At 38.2% G+C, this 20,322-nt stretch overlaps 3 protein-coding genes across 4 annotated transcripts in view; 1 reads left to right on the top strand and 2 right to left on the bottom strand.

The window, feature by feature from the left end:
- Positions 1–7,643, top strand: part of svep1 (sushi, von Willebrand factor type A, EGF and pentraxin domain containing 1) — a 100,440-nt gene extending 92,797 nt beyond the window's left edge. For both annotated transcript variants that reach the window (XM_053629426.1, XM_053629427.1), the window contains 4 exons: positions 178–273; positions 1,457–1,552; positions 4,986–5,079; positions 7,337–7,643. In XM_053629426.1, coding sequence (XP_053485401.1) covers positions 178–273; positions 1,457–1,552; positions 4,986–5,079; positions 7,337–7,367 — 317 coding nt within the window. In that variant the 3' untranslated portion in view covers positions 7,368–7,643. The remainder of the gene's footprint in view (positions 1–177; positions 274–1,456; positions 1,553–4,985; positions 5,080–7,336) is intronic.
- A 2-nt stretch (positions 7,644–7,645) lies between these two features.
- txn (thioredoxin) lies at positions 7,646–12,177 on the bottom strand. The gene is made up of 5 exons (XM_053629506.1): positions 12,025–12,177; positions 11,017–11,121; positions 10,733–10,798; positions 8,060–8,125; positions 7,646–7,911 (listed from the first exon to the last, which is right to left on the bottom strand). Exons 1-5 carry the CDS (start codon positions 12,046–12,048, stop codon positions 7,849–7,851), a joined length of 324 nt encoding a protein of 107 aa, XP_053485481.1. The 5' UTR covers positions 12,049–12,177; the 3' UTR covers positions 7,646–7,848.
- Positions 12,178–13,380: 1,203 nt separating this feature from the next.
- Positions 13,381–18,592, bottom strand: LOC128610779 (prostaglandin reductase 1-like). Its single transcript, XM_053630197.1, has 8 exons — positions 17,993–18,592; positions 17,847–17,892; positions 16,783–16,842; positions 16,389–16,571; positions 16,002–16,275; positions 14,646–14,751; positions 14,238–14,356; positions 13,381–13,576 (listed from the first exon to the last, which is right to left on the bottom strand). Exons 1-8 carry the CDS (start codon positions 18,096–18,098, stop codon positions 13,466–13,468), a joined length of 1,005 nt encoding a protein of 334 aa, XP_053486172.1. The 5' UTR covers positions 18,099–18,592; the 3' UTR covers positions 13,381–13,465.
- Positions 18,593–20,322: the final 1,730 nt, after the last annotated feature.

Genomic DNA, 20,322 nt, shown 5'->3' on the forward strand with positions numbered 1-20,322 from the left:
CCAGAGCCACTAGTAAACTATGCTTCTGCCTATCTCCTGTTTCAGACACCTTTTTGGTGCTATGGTTTTGGGGTTTCTCTGTTTAGTGCAGTGTAACATTAAGACTGCATTTAGAAACTGTTTCAACTGGGTGTGTGCATGCATGCGTGTGTGTGTGTGTGTGTGTGTTTTCTTCAGCTGTGTGTTGGCTGCAGTGTCAGAATGGAGGTGTGTGTCAGAGGCCAAATATATGCTCCTGTCCAGAGGGCTGGATGGGTCGCCTCTGTGAGGAACGTAAGTTTTACATACAAAGCATAACAGACAAGATGAATCATAAATTAATTCGCTAATGGTCACAAAAAACCTCCAGGGTGCTGTACAGTCTCATGGCTAAAAAGTGAGCTAATTAATTGCATTAAAACAGACTATAGGAGGGCGCACGGTGGCTTAGTGGTTCGCATGTTTGCCGCACACCTCCAGGGTTGGGGGTTCGATTCCTGCTGCTGCCCTGTGTGTGCAGAGTTTGCATATTCTCACCGTGCAGGGGGTTTCCTCCCCCGTCCAAAAACATGCAAGATAGACTGATTGGCATGTCCAAACTGTCCGTACTGTGTGAATGGGTGTGTGAACATGTATATGATTGTGTAAAAGATATTTTGCAAGTTAAGCCAACATATTTAATTTCTCTCAATATGTATAACCATGTGGTGTATGTGAATAGCAGGGTAGTGATATGATGGCCTCTACCTATATTTCACTCTGATTCTTAGGTTTTTCCACATACCTGATTCTGAAAGGAACAATTGTAATAAGTATACACTAAATAATCTGACGTAAAGGTCTGCACACACATACATAAATTTCCATGCTTTGAATTGTCTTTACAGACAGCACACATCTTACACCAAATAACCACAATGCTCATACCACACAACTTCCTGTGTCTTGGGTTACTCTGTTACTTGATTTCAGTTCTGCTTTAAAAAAAGAGAAAGATGATTCACATTAACCAGGGTCAATTAAAAAACAAGCCTAATGATAGAAACCTTTGTCAATCTACCTGGAAACTCCAGTGTTACTCACATCATATCAACTCTTATCAGTTTATCTCTGCCAGATTTAACATCATAGCTAACCTCCTCTAACACTGAGCACATGTAGTAAAACTGGGTAAATAATAAGCTCATAGTGAATATACTGAAACACTGGAGAAGCTCAAAACAAACAAAAACAAAATACAGAAACAGAAAACGAAAAGTCAGCTGAAAATGACAAAATGATGATTAACCATCATTGAGAACATGAGAACACTGGCTACTGTAAACACACACAAACACTTCCTCCTTTTATAGGGTTGCATTTCCTGTCTGAATTGAATGACACGTCTTATTTATATGGTGTTATGGATATACCTTGGATTGCAGCTAAATTTTAGTGTGTGTGTGTGTGTGTGTGTGTGTGTGTACATATGTTGCAGCAATCTGCATCCTGCCATGTCTAAACGGCGGACGCTGTGTTGCTCCATACCAGTGCGAGTGTCCAAGAGGGTGGAGTGGCACACGATGCCATGCTGGTTAGTGTTTGTGTATGTGTGTGTGATGTGGTTTTTTTTTTCTTTCTTTTTGGCACAGATCAAATATCCCTACATGGATAGGAACATTTGGCTACACATTATGTCAATGAAAAGTCCTCACAAGGACAGTAAGAAAGACGTTTGTGTGTGTGTATGTGTGTACAATAAGTTGTCTTTTATTTTCACATGTATTGCAGTTGGCACATTTATGCCATCTGTAGTTAAACTTCGCCCTTAAAATCTAAATAGAAGAACTGGTGATGTTTCTTGGTCATATATGAGCACATTACATTGACCTGATCAGCCTCATGAGCACATGGCAGACAAGAGAGAGGTACATTAAGGAATAATTAACAAAAGTGATCTCCTGGAGGGATGAAATGGAGAGATAATACAATCTCCTGGGGTCACATGGTGTCACACTGTGGCGGTTACTACGGCACCGAGCACTGTAACAACAGATCCTCATACAAACCCTCAATTCCAAAACAGACTCAGCAAATATAATAAGAAAATAATTGAAATCATGTGCTGTTGTTTTTGTTGTACTTTGTCAGCAAATCTAAATCTCATTATACATTTTGTGTAGCCTGATATAAAAAAAAAAATTGTGTCATATCACCCGTGCCTTCGTTTAATTACATTCATGTGAAAAATTATTTCCTCTCCATATTTATCTGTATGTTTATTATGAATATATATATATATTTTTTTTTTTTTGCAATGAATGGCAGTGCGATAGATCCTGGGTTGGAAAATAATGGAATACATGACACAGAGAATGTTGTCATATCTTCATCCAAGTAATAATAATAGTCAAACACAATCTACTGAAAGTAATGACAACCTACTGTATCTGTTTGTGTCAATACGGAATACACCACTCATTCACAATCAGTCCTGTGTACAAAAGTACAAGAATCTCTAGTTCTCCAAAAGCTAATTAGAGTCCCTGCCCTATAAAACACACTCAAAGCCTAGTTACTGGAAATTATCTACCAATGGAGGGCATTCAGTATTTTCTCACTATAAAAAAAACCCCTAGTGGCCACCTGGATGACACACAGTGCTTTTAGTGCAATGGTGTATGAAGCATGGTGGTGGGAGTTTCATGGTTTGGAGCAGCTTTGCTGCATCAGAGTCTGAATAGCAAACATCAAGAAAACAGTTCCTTTGAAATTGTATTAGGAAATACAAGAGAGTGTCAGGGGAGTGGTCAGTCACCTGAAGCTTTATAGTTGAGGCGACTTTTTCACAAGTGGAAAAAACTGATAAAAAAAAAAAACATATTCATTTAAAATGCAGATGCTTGATATTTATCAGCGTCGGAATCTAACGGTTTTACCCAACTGAGTTGTGGCATTTGTCATGACCTTTCTTTAAAAAAAAAAAAATCATCAAGGAAAAAATTCCTTTTCTGCAAGTATGACAAAACATCTATACGATATGTTTGCTGGTTCTACCAGTTATGAGTTATTAAAGAGTTCACATACTTTTTTCCAGCCTGGGCTATAATTGATTCAGTGGTTTTATTTCATTTATATAAGGTATATAAAATATAGCATTTTATTTGTGTAAAATCTCATTTTATATCATTTAAAATGAATTAAAATAAATGATCAACGTATAAATGGATTCTTAACGGTAATTTAAAAGGGTTTTATAACCTTTTACTTAGTCCTGATATTTTCTTCTCTTTTTTTTCTTCTTCTTTTTTTGTAAGCACTGATTTCATTTTCAGATCTGGTAGTGAACTAAATTGCTCTGTAACCCAACCCTTAATGTACTGGAGGTTTTGCAATTTATCAGAATAATATCATTAAAACAAACCAAACCATTTTGCCTCGAGGATCATATCTGAACCTAACAGATTGTGTGTATACTATACACACACACACACACACACACACACACACACACACACTTCTGTGGACACAATACTAGTTATTAACTGTTTATTTAGCTCCTTATCGAAATTAAAAAAATCCTTTTGTCACGCTCAGCCTGGCTCATGACAGGTGTGTTTGCATGTTTGACTGTGAGGACAAAGGTCTTTGAAGCAGAGAGCAAATTTGGGAACATGTGATAATGTGATGTCCCTTAGATGTTCCATACATCTAGACACACCGTGGTCTGGTTCGTTGGTTAGATTGCATACCTGTTTTTAAATTATATTATTTGGAGAGTTCATGCATGCCTTATGTAATGCAGTTTACAGGTACTGGCACTGCCCCTATATGCCATTATATATGTTGCGATATAAATTATAAGTGTATTATAGTAAGTTACATAAGTTGTGGTAAAGATACAATATTACCATGCACTGGATTTGTCTTTGTTTCAGGCTGTACAATGCAACAAAAAGCATAAAAACAGCTAATAAGCACTTACTACCAACTATGACTCATGAGCATAGCTGGTTGTGGAAGTTTTCATTATGTTGTGAATATAGCTAATATGTTGACTTCTCATGGTATTTTTTTAACACAGAGGTTGGGAACCTTTTCAGTTGGCAGAGCCATAAAATAAAAATAAAAAAAGTTATGATTGTTTTCTTTAGAGATATTTTTGTTGATGTTTTTATATGTCTTCTTCTTCTTATAGTTATTATCTTTACTATTGTTGCATAATTATAAAAAAACATGGTGATGTAATAAAGGTTATTTCACATTTTGCTTGTTCTTGAACTAACCGCCTGCACTTCACCTAATAGGTCTGTACCGTAGGTAGCACTTGGACTTCATTTAACCAAATATGATAGTTACATCAAATGGTAAATCAATACAAGATGTAGTATGTAAGTAAGAGTAGCAATACTTACTGTTAATGTGACTTTCAAATATGCAAATTCGTCTGTCTGTTCGGATTGAAAAGAACTCTACTTGTCGTCTTTTTTTTTCTTTTAGCTGTTTCACCTTTGTTAAAAAACTGAAAACAGATATGTACGGATATGTACGTAGTTTTCAGCCAATTTATACATTAAACTGGGAAATCACTGCTCTGCTCCACATTGTCCAATAAAATCTGAGCTTGTTGTACCACATCACGATTGGCTGGTGTATACATAACAAACAGGCATTGATTATGACTGATGTAATATTTTAAAATATCGAGAGTTTTAATTGAACTGACACACTAGCGTTCGTGATTGATGATTGTTGGGGAAGGGAAAGGTCTTTCAGTGTTTTTTACTGAAATTGTGATTTGCCTTATATGCAGTAAGAAGCTTAAAATTACAAACTGCTCCTTTAATAAAATAAACAGTGAATAAATGATAGACCTCAGGATCACAATTTTCCACAAAAATCATATGAATCATGTCAAATTTCTGATAAATCATGTGTATGAGAGTTAAGTGTAGATGTATTGGTGTTTCATTGCAGAATATCTTTGTGCATGAGCGTAAATGAGATTGTGTGTGATGTGTCCTCAGCGGTGTGTTCATCGCCTTGTCAGAATGGAGGCAGGTGTATCAGGCCCAACAGGTGCCGCTGCAGTCAAGGCTGGGGTGGTCCCGATTGCTCCAGGTGAGTATATACACACAGTTACACATTAATAGAAATCAGCTAAGAACTGGTTAAAAAAAAAAAAAAAAGGTCTGTTTTGTACAAATAAATCTGTTCACCTTTTTTAACCTAATGCCTATAAAATTGTATTTGTGTATATGTATAGATTTGGAAGTTTCATACCCATCACTGATACTAGATTACACAGGAAGGCCGCAGCACCTCGTTCAGTAAATAAAGCTGTTGATTAATCATTATGAGCACTAAACCATTAGTGGCCAAACCTGCTCCTGGAGATAGACATTCCTGCACACTGTGCTCTAGACTGACTTCTGCACAACCGAAAATGCCAGACCACAGGTGTGTTAGATGAATATCTGCTGGAATGTGGATCTCCAAAAGCAGGAATGAGCACAATGCTCAACCACATACCATTATGGTTCACTACCGTAATCACTGCTGATCAACCGATCCCTTAACTCAGCATTTATTAACTGACAGACTACAGTCTGGATCTGGACCCAGCAAAAGTAATGCAGTAGAATAAACCAGGCACTCGATCAACGTATGAAATAACTTACGCTCAACTACGGACAGTTTTTTAAAAACATGAATCGTCGCAGCTTCAGTAGCAGATCACTTGCATTTATGGCAATTGCCTACCCCATTGAGAAAGGAAATTATTTTTTTTAACACATAATTTAACGTATCTAGGTTGATTTATTGAAATAACTACATTGCTTATTTAGACAAAAGGTTGACTAAAAAAATCCCAGAATGTTTATTAAAAATGATTGAACAGTGAAGTATGTCCTTATTCTAAGTTGAAAACAGTATCTCAGATACTGTATATGTCCAGAGTCCATGGCACTAGTTATGTTCATATCATATGTTCAATAGGTCAATATGTTCAGAGTCCATGGCACTACCGTAATTTCCGGACTATAAGCCGCTACTTTTTTCACACGCTTTGAACACTGCGGCTTAAACAATGATGCGGCTAATTTATGGATTTTTACAGGCTAACGAGCTTCATGCCGCCAAAACATTTAGCCTCGTCACATCAGACCAATGAAATTACCGAACAGGTCACAGTGGACCAATGAAACTGTTCGAATTGAATCAAACGCACTCAAACTAAATTCTTCAGATCAGTCATTTTGCGCTTCATGCACACCCCCTCATCATGGAAAACACACGAAGAGATGCATATGATGCAACTTTCAAGCTAAAGGCAATCGATCTGGCTGTCGAAGAAGGAAGTAGCATGCTAAGAGCAACTTTTGCTCAAGTCTGCCAGTGGATCCTAACAGCGTGGAGCAGTGTCAAAAAATCTACAATCACCAGCGGGTTTCGAAAGGCTGGACTGCTGCGTGATGAAGAGGACAGAACAAGCTCAAGGGCAGATTTGCCTCGAGACGTAAGTGACATTGAGAGCGACAACGAAAGAGAGACTGAGGAAGTGTGTGACGAAGTACCGGTAATTCTGAGGCTGTTCAATTCCGACACTGAAGAAGGCGACTTTAGTGGTTTTAGTGCGCAGGAGGAAGATGAAGATAGCGATCAATGACTTTTCCTGGTAGGCAACTGTATTTTTTTTTTTTTTTTTTTTTCCAACCAGCCGTGTTACAGGCACTGTTCAGAAAAAAGCATTTACGGTACATATTTAATTAAAAGTTTAAAAAAACTTTGTGTAACATCTTTCTGTGTAAATATCTCATGTTACAACGTGGACACCTGCGGCTTATAGACAAGTGCGGCCTATATATGTACAATTTTTTTTTTTCTTTTTAAAGTTAGTGGGTGCGGCTTATATTCAGGTGCGCTCAATAGTCCGAAAATTACGGTAGTTAAAATTGAGAACATGAAGTGCCACGAGCAAACAGCAACAAAAAAAATGATCACTTTGAATATAGTCATGAACTAATCATTAATGGTTACGTGTTAAGAGGCAAGATGTTGTCAGCATTCATTCACATTTGCTGCTTATCCAGACATTTGTAAGCAATACATTTTCTGTAACTGGACCTTCACAAGTGTTAGTTTAAGTGCTACAGGGATTAGGTACCAAAGCTCCTCTGTCAGCTATTGACATATGCAACTAAATAGGACAAATGATTTTGGCATCTACATCACCATTTAAAGCCAGAGTAATTTCACTATAGATGTCAATGAAATGAGTCTGATTAAAGGGGTTCAGAGTTGTACATTATATTTCACCTATAGTAGCATGTACCGAGACCTTTTATAATCTCCTTCTCCCGTTCTCCGTTTTTAGGAAAAGAAAACCAGGATATTTTCATTTTTAATATGCCACTCAACACAAAGCTGGAGCATCAGCACACCATGGTGGATGTCGAAGTCTTCAGTTCTGACCATTTCTCCCACCCAAACTCCAAATACCAAGTGTTTTGTAAATTAAAGCTGTATTTTTTCATATAGAAAATAAAAACAGTATTAAGCATAATTCTGCTGCTATATACATGAACCTGTTCGATGTGTAAAAACTTTAATGTGATTGTTCAGTGTATATGTGTATAAACTATTCTTTTCACATTTTTATTAAAGCAAAAAATACAACTACACATTTGTCATTTCTTTACGTTTTATTGAATTCATAATATTAAAAAAAATTCCACATGAGCCCCTAGTAATAAAAGGTCCATAATTTTGAGATATTTGGAATGATACGCTTGCGATGGAGCTTCCCACAAGGGAGAGTTAAAAACCAAATATGAATGTGGTTGGTTGGTGTGTGGGGGTGTGTAGGGGTGTGTGGTGTGTGCGCGTTCATTTATGATTGTTGATCTTCTGTTTCAGTGTTTGTTCATTGGCCCCAGAAAACTCATCAATCTGTAAAACAGGATACGAGATCACACTCCAAGTCTGACAAATGTAATGCATCAAATGACTCCTTACACAATAATGCTACGCTACTATAAAACACAATTTTAGCCTAGAAATTAATTATTAGAGAACGTCACACAGTCTAAAGACTCACCTTTTGCCCATTCTTGTAGAAGTGGAAAGTTGGCATGCATTTGATATCACAGTGACTGGATACGTCCTGGTAAAGACAGATTATATTAAAATTAGCCGAATATGTTTATTCATCACTGGGCTAACAGATAGCAATCTGTACTATTCTTTTATTTCATTTGGGCACACAGCTCTACTGAATGTGCCACATCAACACCCAGAAGATTTATGAAAACAAGCCACATTTCCTTTTGTGTAGCACCGGCAATAATGCCTAACCTGTGTGAATAACCTCCGATAACCTAATGAAACACACTTGTGGACATAATTGGGACTGTATTTCAGCCACACCCATTGCTAATGAGTAAAGAGCATCACGCTTACAGACTGCACGACTGTATCGATAAAAAACACTGGCATTACTATGAGTCATACTGGAGAGCTGCATGACATACAACTGTAGCACTGTCATAAGTACGTTTTGATGAAGTGGATTACGTTCCCTTAACAGAACAAACCAGGGTGTTTTATTGCTCTTGTACCAGTCCTGTTATTTGCCAACAATCATTTTTTAATCATTAAGGAAAGACACAACGTTCTTTTTTTTAACTCCATTTATAGTTACATTTAATGCTATGGAATATCCATGAAACAAGTTAGGTCCTGTTCTCACTTACGTCAAAACAGTCATTCCCTCACCAGCTTCTCATTTTTCTCTCTTGAAATGAATGAATGAAGTCCAGAAATGGAGCTTATGTTACTAATAAAACAGGAAAACAAAGTCTTCTGCCCTGACTGTGTTGGATACGTTACTGACTGACCATTACAAAATGCGGTCACGAGTAAAAGCTGTTATTGTGATGTGGAAACGTCTAGAAGAAAAAACCCCAGAAGCCCATAGGGATAGGATGTTCAGGTGTCCACATGATTTTATTTTCTGGGCGTGGTGTGTACACAGACTGTTGGGAAAGTCAACACATGATGCCTGCCAAATGTACGAGGCACTAAAACAGTCCTCACTAATCACCATTACTTCCTTTGAACAGCAAGAATGCCAGACTAAACAGATCTACCCACTATGACTCATGGGAAAATCATTCAAAAACACTCGACTGGTAAGTAAATCCTGTATATATGCGCAACAGCACAGATGCATATATGAGCAAGAGTTTGTGAAGAAGCATATCTTATAACAATGCCATTATCCAGCCACAGTCACGAAAAGACTGATAAAACTGACCAGTAACCAATATCCTCTCTGAGCGCCATCTCTGTATCGATTCATCAGATAAGGCACCCTCAGCACACACTGTAGACAACCACGAACATGGTTGGGAGGAAGCAGGAGAAACATGCTAATGTCCAGCTCTACAAACGCTTTATTAAAATGAATGCAAATATGTTGGAAATCCAACAGATTACACATTGGAGATCACGGGAGTTGTGTCTGGGCTTCGGCAGACATTTTCCTGACTTATCACTGAGGAAAGCCTAGTAGGTGACCTTTTTGTAATGTTTTTTTTTTGGTTGGTTGTATTTTTTGTTACAGTTGTAAGCTAAACTAAGACTGACATCAAAGACAAGTTAGATCAAGAATAATTGTTATATATAAACCCATCTTTAAACCTTGTGGCTTTGAAAGATAGATTACATCAGCATGCTCATTCATAATACACTCTGATTCACTGATTCTACCCAGACCAGGGCTAATAAAATACACCTGTGGTTTTCAAACCACTTTATACCAAAGCGCTGCTGAATGCTTAATTCTGATTGGTCAGAAAGTGTTGCTTCATTTTCAATAACAGCAGCTCTGACAATGTTGTTGTATGTAACTTACACAGTTTGCCATATTAAAAAAAAAAAAACTTTTTTTAGAAGAAGTCTCCAGTGTCTGTGCTTTGTAACACTCAGAGGTAACATGACAAGATGCTTTTTTTTGTATTATTAACTTCAAGAGAACTAAAAATGAGGCTGATGACGGAACGACTGTTTGCAATGCAAGAGATAACAGGTTTTGAAAATTATCCATTAAATGTAACTATAAATGGATACAAAGTACAATGGGTCATTCTTTAATAAAAAAAATGTATCTGTGGTATAAGGAGAATAAAACACAGGGCACACTGTTACAGGAAAATCAAATATGTGGTGGTTACAGTAACTCCACTTTAAAGTGCATCACATCACACCACCCAGTCATTTATTTATTCATTTTCTATACCAGCATGCCCCATTATGTTTTATTCCTTCCTTAACACACTGGCTGTGGTGCATCCAATCAATATGCACAATACACTTTATCACTGACAAAGATAATGGCTGAAAAATGATCTACTTACATATCGCTAGAGCAATGCTCGAGACAGAATGGGAAACCATTGGTTTTTTTCCTATGCGTTTACACAGCGGTTTGATGACATAAGGAAACGTCCACATTGACAAACGGGTATCTCGGCTCTCGCTGTATTTTTCTGACACAGCTATAATATAAATTATATATTGTATTATATTATATATATATATATATATATATATGCGCTAGCACAATGCTCTAAAAACAACTGGCGTTTCGTCTGGCACACCCACTGGCCCTGCGGTCTGGTTGAAGTATCAGGAACAATAAAAGGCAACAGCACTAAAGTCTTTGAAACAGGTTGCTTAAGATGGTAATTGTACACATTGGGTGACTTACCGCTGCACTGTCCACATCCACCTTCAGAAAAACCACATTCTGATAGTCTTCACTCTTAGACAGAGACTGAGGGAAAGTAAGAAAGAAAACAGCAGAGGGTAAATATCTTAACCTGACTGTTGCTTAGGGTGTGTCGTGTGTCTGTCTGTATGTCTCTCTGGTTACCACAACAACAAAAACACAAACACACGGACTCTCCAAATGATTCAGAAGGTCAATGAGCAATCCTCATTACACTCTGACAACTGCAGATGTTGGGCAGAGACCTCAACAGAAGTACTCACTTCAAAGACGGGGCCAATCTTTTGGCAGGGGCCGCACCATGTGGCTGTGAAGTCCACCACCACTAATTTGTCCCCTGCATTTTTCAGGGCAGCATTGAAAGCATCCTGAGGAGAAGAAAGAGAAAAAAGATGATCGTGAATGGTTTAAAGCCAGTGCAGAAATGAGACAGCGCCAAGCACAAGCAAAAAAATAAACGCTTTACTCCATAATATCAATATGCTCACAACATAAAGTGTAACCTGCACCAAGAGTCATCTGAAAGCAGTTCCTCAAAATCATGTTATCATCAGGTTATAGCAGTGTGTAATGCAATCAGTTACATTATGCAATATGAAGTCTGTCTGGTTTCAACCACCTACCATGAATTCAAAACAAAATGTAATGCTTTCTCTAGGAATGAACTGTAAAGCATCTACACCATTAGCGCTTTCAGGGTTCAACTGTAAGGCTGCTATACAAGGACTGTATTAGTTAGTGTCCCAAACTAATACTACTACTACTACTACTACTACTACTACTACCACCACCACTACCACTACCAGCACTATACTAAATAGTGTGTACTATTTCACAGGATATGGCCATTAAACACTTTGCAAGTGACATTATACGTAAAAGAAAGAAAGGAAAGAAAAACTGCAAGAAAGAAACAATCTAGCTGTAAATTGTAGTGTTGTTTAGCTCTTAGTATTTAATATTACAGCTAAATAAATAAATAAATAAATAAATAAATAAATAAATAAAAGTTACAGGCTGTCAAATGTAGTGCATATAGGCTCAATACCCTGGAGGAAACTGTTCAACTTCTGACCACAATAAACCCCTTAGTGACATAAAGACTATACAGACTCACATATTAAGTATATTGCAGAAATTATTCAATCTATTCATAATGTTGCTTCCACCATAAAACTGGGATTCCTCAATATTAAACACTAAACATGCATACTGATATCAAACCCGTTTAAAGGGGTCTGAAAAGGATATACAGGTATATAAAAACTTACCAAATTCTCGATATGTACAACCATGGCGAACTTTTCTCCTGGTCCTTAGTCTCTCCCTCTCACACACACATAAACATACACGATTTATCTTCTTGGTGTGTCATACCAGTTATAAACATGTCTCTCGCCCCGCCCCCTGACTCCAGCAAACCAACCAGGAGCCGTACTGGCGACATAATCCCGCCCACGTCATCCAGCTCCATTTTACGGGAATAGGACAAGGAAATGAAGTGCACACAACGCACAGTGATTTGTATGTCTACTTAGGGGTTATGTGATATACGGTTTGGGACGTTGCCAGTGTGTTTGGAGGAGAAGAATATGTGAATATGTCTACGTTTAAAGTGCATAATATGCTGTAGGTGGTTTATTAACAAGCCCTACTGACATTCACAGATGTACAGGGCATGACTAAACGTGACCAGTGGCAGTAATTTATAGTAAGAGGAGGTTAAAAGTGAAAATCCACTGTTTCCAGTCACCATGACTTGACAATTCTCTAAAATTCCGGGATGGTGGAACGGTGAGTGACGTCACATCCAGGTCTTCTCTGATTGGCTATTTATATTTTGTCTTCCTTCTTCTTCTTTTTTGCCACCCAGTTTTTGTGTTCATTTGAATCCTTTTTCCCCTCTGTAAAATAATACGTTTTATTCTTTTGTCATGATCCGGAACATGTTCTTACCCCTAGAAAAGGAAAACCAAATAGAAATTTTATATATTTATATATATATATATATATATATATATCTGTGTGTGTGTGTGTGTGTGTGTGTGTGTACTGTATACGTTTCTGTATATAAGTAAATAGCTGCATTGAAAACTAAACGTTGGTGAAAAAAACTGAAACTAAAGCAACAACAAATATTTCTCAGTTAATAACGATGATGATATAAACTAACTACAACAATCAAAATATTAACTGAGAATGAACTACATTTTTGACAAACGTTCATACATTCATTCATCTTCAGGAAGCGCTGTATCCTTGTCCAGGTGGTGGTGGTGGTGGTGGTGGATCCAGGTGGGAGGTGGGAATAAACTGGGGATGGGAAGTCAGTCCATCGCTGGACACCATGCACACACATTTGCACATTCATACACAACTACGGGCAATTTACAATAGCCAATCCTCCTACTAGTATGATATTACGAGATGGGAGGAATTGAACCAGCCATGGTCAGTATGGTCATACTACCTTCCGTACCATCATGCAACACAATAAAATATTTGTATACATACATATTACTATTATGCATCTATATTTATACATATGAAAAATATTCCTTGGGAGTAAGACACCAGAAAACAGTCAAATTTCATTAAACCTGTTTTGTTTATTTGTATTCAAAATTGTTAATAGCAAACAGGGACTGAATTTTCTATGTGTGACATTTAATTTTTTTTAATATATAGATGACATTACAAAAAGTAAAATAATTACACTTTAACAACAGCTTTTCCCAGTTCTGTCCCTTTCAGCATCTGGATGAAGGCAGCAGGCATCTTCTCAAAGCCCACTGTGACATTTTCCTTGGCCTTAAGTTTCCCCTGCAACGCAGACATGCAAAGCACAAAAACTCTAGTTTTACCCAGTGTTATGATCTGGTGTATTTTTCTGTATGGAGACATTTATTTAACATTTTTAAAAGCAGTCTCCAGTGACAGTCCTTTGTAACAGTCAGAGATAAGGCTAGAACTTTAAGCCTTACAATAACTTTAAGTTCCTGGTAACATAACATGGCAAACTGCCTTTTTTGGTTTGGTAATAGTGACTTCAGCAGAGAGAAAGAAAGAAAGAAGGGAGGTTCTTTATTCCTTCCACAAAAATATGCTGCTGTGGTCAGCAACTAAAGGGAACAAACCTCTGATTAAATCATTAAGATTTCCAGAGCTCTGTGTTGTTTTTGTCAGCATTTAGCTGCCCTTATCAATTTGTCCACAGATCAGAGGTCTACAGGTCTTGATAAACACAGCTCTGCTGAATTCAGTATTTCTTCCAAAATTAACACACTCATTTAAACGTAATTTAATTCAATTACCCTGCAGCTCTTATGGTGATTTAGACATGCTGGAGCAGTGTAAACCCCAGAAACCTCAGAACTTAAGGGTACCAGTGCCTCTCATCTAGATCAACCAGGGCTCTGTTTGTTCAGAGCTCTCATCTCATAGCTCTTATGCAAATACTCTATAGTCAATTTGGCCCACTTGCCTCTTTCAGCCATGTAAGCAGTCTTCTGATAGATGCCTCGTCTTTCTCTGGCCATTGATTGACTTGGAATCCCTCAATCCTAATGCTCTTGGCCAGCATGGTCATGTGGGGAAAAGGACCTGCGACAGAAAGAATTGTGCAAGTGTTCATCAATAACTTTCCATATTTCCAGATTCATAGTTCAGTCCAATGGAAACTTTAGGCCACTTTAAAACAATGAATCAGAGCACCACCTAGTGGTTACAGACCATATGAGCTGTAATAACAACTCTACTGTCATTACCACAGAGAAAGAAAGCCTGAAGTGGAAACCTGCAAATCATTAATCCATGCCGCTCATATCTAGATAAGTAATATCAGCTGGCAAAGAGACTATCACATGGGTCCATCACATTACCCATAACTTACACATCTGAGGTGTGGTGGCGTTGTACAGCGATATTGCACCACACACAGCAATGCGTCCATGAGGCCTCATCTGATTAAGTGCTGCAGTAAAGAAAGCACCTCCAACCTGGACAGAGCACAAAAAGCAAAACCAAATATAAATTTCAGGACCAGGGATATAAGGACCATACTTTTGTGATTATCCTTATTGTTTATGCAGTGTGGTGAACATGACCATTTTACATACTTTACCAGGTGGTAACATTTCTGACTCTGACTCTGACAAATGGCTAGTGGGCAGAAGATTACAGCTCAGTTCAACACAAAAACAGATCTGCTATCTAGTGGTTCAACTCAAAATGGCAAGGAAGTGCTTTCACCCTTGCTTCGGGTGATCATTTCACACAGCTACTGTAGTTTGTTAGCTACACTTGCTGTTGTAAACATAAAGACTGTCCTGTGCTGCTCCCAAGACACTTGTTCACAATACACTCACACTGGACATCATTGTGAATGTAGTTTATCATTATCCTGCTCTGGATGGCAGCATATGTTGCTCAAAAATGTGTACATATCTCACTGCATTAATGCTGCTCACAGATGCTGCTCACAGATGCTCAAGTTACCCATGCCATGTGCACTGACAAACCCCCATACTGTGGCAGATGCTGGCTTTTGGACCTGATACTAATAACAGCTTAGAAGGTCCTTCTGAATAATCTTTCAATTATATTGCACAATGTAGAAGGTGAAATGCCCAAAATCCTACTGATTTGACTTTGGGGAATGTTGTTCTCAAAGTGTTTGGATTATTCACTGATGCATCCGTTGGTAGAATGGCGAGCCTCAACCCATCCCAGACCCATTTTTTGGAGGCTCCTTATGTACTATGATCAGACGATCGCCTCACCTCTTTCACATCACATCACCTTCTTATTTTAACTGGTCGCATCGCTATTAGTCCTAAATCGCCCCTGTCCAAACTTTTTTGGAACGTGTTGCATGCATCAATTTCCAAATAAATGTTTATTGTCAAAAAAACGATGCAGTTGATTAGATAAAACATCAAATACCTTGTGTTTATACTTTTTTGGTTTAAATATGAGTCAAAGTACATTTACAAATCACTCCTCTTTGTTTTTATTAGCATGTTCCATACTCTCCCAACTTTTTTGGAATTGGGGATGTATTATTATTATTATTATTATTATTATTATTATTATTATTATTACCTTCTTACTGGGTTACTTTATTTCCTCTTTTTCTTAGTGTATGTGTTACTACCATGTTAATAATTAATGTGTAAACAAAGTGTAAATTGTAAATATTTTTTTTTTTTTAAATGCTATATTACCCATCTTAGCTTCTAAAACTTACATTCTCAAAGTAGCAGTCGTAGCCTTCAGGTGAAGCTTGCTTCAGTGCCTCATCCAGAGATGTTATGGTCTTGTAGTTGAAAACATAGTCAAAGCCCAGCTCCTTCAGGTAGGCCACTTTTTCCTCACTCCCAGCCGAACCCACCACTTTACAGCCTTTAATCTTACAAATCTGGCCCACCATAGTGCCCACAGCACCGGCTGCTGCACTCACCAGCACAATCTCACCTGGCTTCACCTGCAGAATCTCCTCTAGGCCATACAGGGCAGTCAAACTGACCCGTATAGAATGAACATATAAAGCAATATTCAAATTGTTTATCTGGTATTTTCTTCAGAGATGGTTGCAGTAAACTGATTTTTCTTACTGATAGTAATAATTCATTACCCAGGCATCCCTAGTGCACCAACAGCCAAGGAAAGGGGAACGTCTTGTGGCCAGTCAGGAAGAACTCGGCTCATATCAAGGCTAAAAATTGCTTTGCCATTGGTCACACTGTGTGTCCTCCATCCACATGGAGCGACCACATAACAGCCCACAGGAAAAGCTGGGTTCTTGCTTTGAAGTACCCTGGCAAACAAACAACAATTTTTTTTATTGTTTTGGAGATGTACTGTAATGACGTGACAGTTATATGAGTAAACATTTTCTAATCTATCCACTGTAAAGAAGACACCAAGATAATAAAATACATGAGATAACATGCATTGATGTAATATTCTTTATATTTTACACCATGACATAATATAACAGAATATAACGATGTGTTTGCTTGTCTTACTTTGCAACCTGAGCTCCAATCTGTACATCACCTTCTTTCATTAAGGCTGAACTCACAGCTCTGCAGTAACAGAGAAAAATACTCACACATGGCATGCAAAACAATAAAATATAATACAAATAGTTTTCTTACTAAAGAGTCCATCTTGGGGGGGCGGGGGATACGGTGAAAAGGGATTAAATCAATCTCTGACATATAATGATAATGAGTCTTTATTTATCACATATACATTACAGCACAGTGAAATTCTTTTCTTCGCATACCGCATCATGTCAGGAAGTTGGGGTCAGAGCGCAGGGTCAGCCATGATACAGCATCCCTGGAGCAGAGAGGGTTAAGGGCCTTGCTCAAGGACCCAACAGCCTGGCACTGCTGGAGCCCGAACCCCCGACCTTCTGATCAGTAACCCAGAGCCCTACCCGCCAAGCCACCACTGCCCCCACTATCACACTATTACATAATATTTTCCACGACATGAAGGCTTTACATGCTTATCGGCCTTTCTTAAGCAATAAGCAATATGCAATATTGCATAAAACAAGCAGGTACTTAAAAGTGGTTAATGTCCTCACTTCTGATTTCAGTCCAAATAATTTATTTTGTGTGGATATTAGTAACTTTCACTTGATTATGATTTGTACAAGAAATTTCGGCTCAATCCCCATACTTTCATTTAAGTTTATATTTTTTTCATGCTGAGATACACTAATACACTAATGGTAGTGTGTTGACCCTGTACAATATTACACGGGGAAATGTCTAGGCATATTTACTTTTCTTAGCAACTTTTACGTTTTAGAATTGGGTGGGTAAATGTTGTGAAGTACTCTGCAATATCACACGAGCTGTTTGCTTACGGTATCAGTATGGTATCAGAAATGTGTTACACCCCACTGTGCAGTCCACTGCTGCGTTCATTCTTGCCAAATTAATAAATCATTAATTTCCAGATAATTAATTTTTCAATAGCACACACCTTTCAGTACATCATCATCACTACAGAACTGCTACATGACAATGAATTTTTTTTCAATTTAAGACAAAGAAATTCGCAACTAATGTACCTCATATATGGATCAAGGCTGAGGAAGATGGCCTCAAGTAGGACCTCTGAAACAGTTCAAACACAAATTAGCGCCAGTGGTATGTGCCATGCACCATTGCTGGGAAACAGGCCACCATAATCTGTTTATATTATATTAATACTTACCTCCATTTTGAAGCTCAGGTAATGTTTCCTCTTTAAGCTCAAAGTCACTCTCCTTTGGAAAGCCAACAAAATGCTTGCGAAGTGTCCAGACCTTAGCTTTAACCATGTTTCTGCTGCAGTGAAAACTCTCCTTCTAAAGCGCTCTACTGGATAAACACTGCACCACCCTGCTTTCTATGTGAACACTCCACCCATCAACAGCAGATTTTTAGACCAACCAATGGAGGTTGGAAAACGTAAGGAATGCTGTATGTAAACAGTGGCTTAGTGAAGAAAAATAATACATCTTCATGCAATGCATCCTGGTGACTTGCCTTACAGCATTTAGTCATTAAAAGATCAGATCAGAGTTGAGCTGAAGAACACAAACCAGTGCAAAAGTAGATGGCATTGTGTTGTTGCACATCAGGCGTGACTTCAGCTCATTTATCAGTTTAACCGATTAGTCTTTCCCACAAAACTTACACAAAGGTGTAAATACTTAAAACTTTGGTCACAGTGATTCAGCAGATTATGAGTTGTACCCAATGAGTAAAGAGTTCATATGTCCTTAAATTATCTGGAATTTGAACCCCTTAAAATTCCAAACTTTTAATTCACTTCGACCTGAAAAATTGAGAAAGAGGAACGTCATGGGGCCAGTCAGGAAGAACGTAGTTTAATATCAAGGCTAAACATTGCTTTGCCATTGGTCACACTGTGTGTCCTCCACACGCATGGAGCGACCACATAACAGCCCACAGGAAATGCTGGGTTCTTGCTTTGAAGTGCGCTGTCAATCAAATAACAATTTGAAGTAATGGTTTATAATTTATTGGTGATTTGTTGAATAAATTCCATTTTCTAATTATATCCACTGTAAAGAAGGCGTCCAGTTAATAAAATGCATAAAGTTAAAACGTTGTAATGTAATATTCTTTCTATTTTACAAAACGACAAAAGGTGACAGAATGACCTGATGGTCAGTGTTTGTCAGTGCTTCAGAAAGACTTCATTGTGTTGTGCCGTTGGATAAAAAAAATATATCAAGCATTACAAATTTTCTAGCAAACTAAAACCACAAAATATTTAAGATGTATTCAAGGCCATTACATACACCAGTAACTGAGACATCAAGTCATTACTGTCATGGTTTCACAACTAGCATTTCACAGCAACCAGCATGCTGGTTGCTCAGCATCTGAAGCTTTTCAGTTCTTTTTAAAGAAGCTTGCATCATCATTCTCCAAAAAGAGACATGACTGAAAACCTGACCATCACACCCATATGTGCGTGCTGAACATCTTATTCCAGACTTAGTCCACCTTTGCTGTTATAATAACTTCCATCTCTCTAGGAAGGCTTTCTGTTAGATTTTGGAGCGTGGCGGTTGAGTTTTTACATTTATTCACTTAGCAGACGCTTTTATCCAAAGCGACTTACAGATGAGAAAAATACAAGCAAAGCTATATATCAAGCAGAGAACAATACAAGTAGTGCTACCATACAAGATATATTAATTGAGTTCCAGAAATAGCAAAGTGCACAGAGTAGAGGTGGAAAGTGCAAATTATTATTATAATTTTTTTTTTTTAATGAGTTGGTTAGATGTTCACGGAAGAGGTGGGTCTTTAACTGTTTTTTGAAGATGGTGAGAGATTCTGCGGTCCGGATTGAGATTGGAAATTCATTCCACCACTGAGGAACAGTTAGCGCGAAGGTTCTGGAAAGGGACCTTGCGCCTTGCTGAGTGGGAACTACTAAATGTCGGTCGCTAATCGATCGCAGATTCCATGAGGGAACGTAAGCCTTCAGGAGTGTGTTGAGGTAGGAGGGTGTTGTTCCTGACAAGGTCTTGTACGTGAGCATCAAGGCCTTGAATTTGATGTGGGCGGCTACAGGAAGCCAGTGGAGGGAGATGAAGAGGGGTGTGACATGGGTTCTCTTGGGCTGGTTGAAGACGAGGCGTGCTGCTGCATTCTGAATCAACTGAAGGGGTTTGATGGAGCTGGCTGGGAGGCCTGAAAGCAGTGAGTTGAGTTTTCACATTCAGCCACAATAGCATTAGTGAAGCCTGGTGTGTAGTTACTGTTACAATTCATCCCCAAATTGTTCAGAGGGGTTGAGGTCAGGGCTCTGTGCTTTGAAAAATGTCTTCATGGAGCTCGCTTTGTGTACAAGAGCCTTGTGATGCTGGAACAGGTTTGGGCCCCTTAGTTCCAGTGAAGGGAAACTGTAATACCACAGCATAGAAAGACATTCTATACAATTGTCTGCAACAGTTTAGGGAAATGCCATATATTGGTGTGACGGTCAGGTGTCCATAGATGTCTTTGGCACTGCACACCAAA

Source organism: Ictalurus furcatus, chromosome 7, assembly GCF_023375685.1.
Source record: "Ictalurus furcatus strain D&B chromosome 7, Billie_1.0, whole genome shotgun sequence".
NCBI lineage: Eukaryota > Metazoa > Chordata > Actinopteri > Siluriformes > Ictaluridae > Ictalurus > Ictalurus furcatus.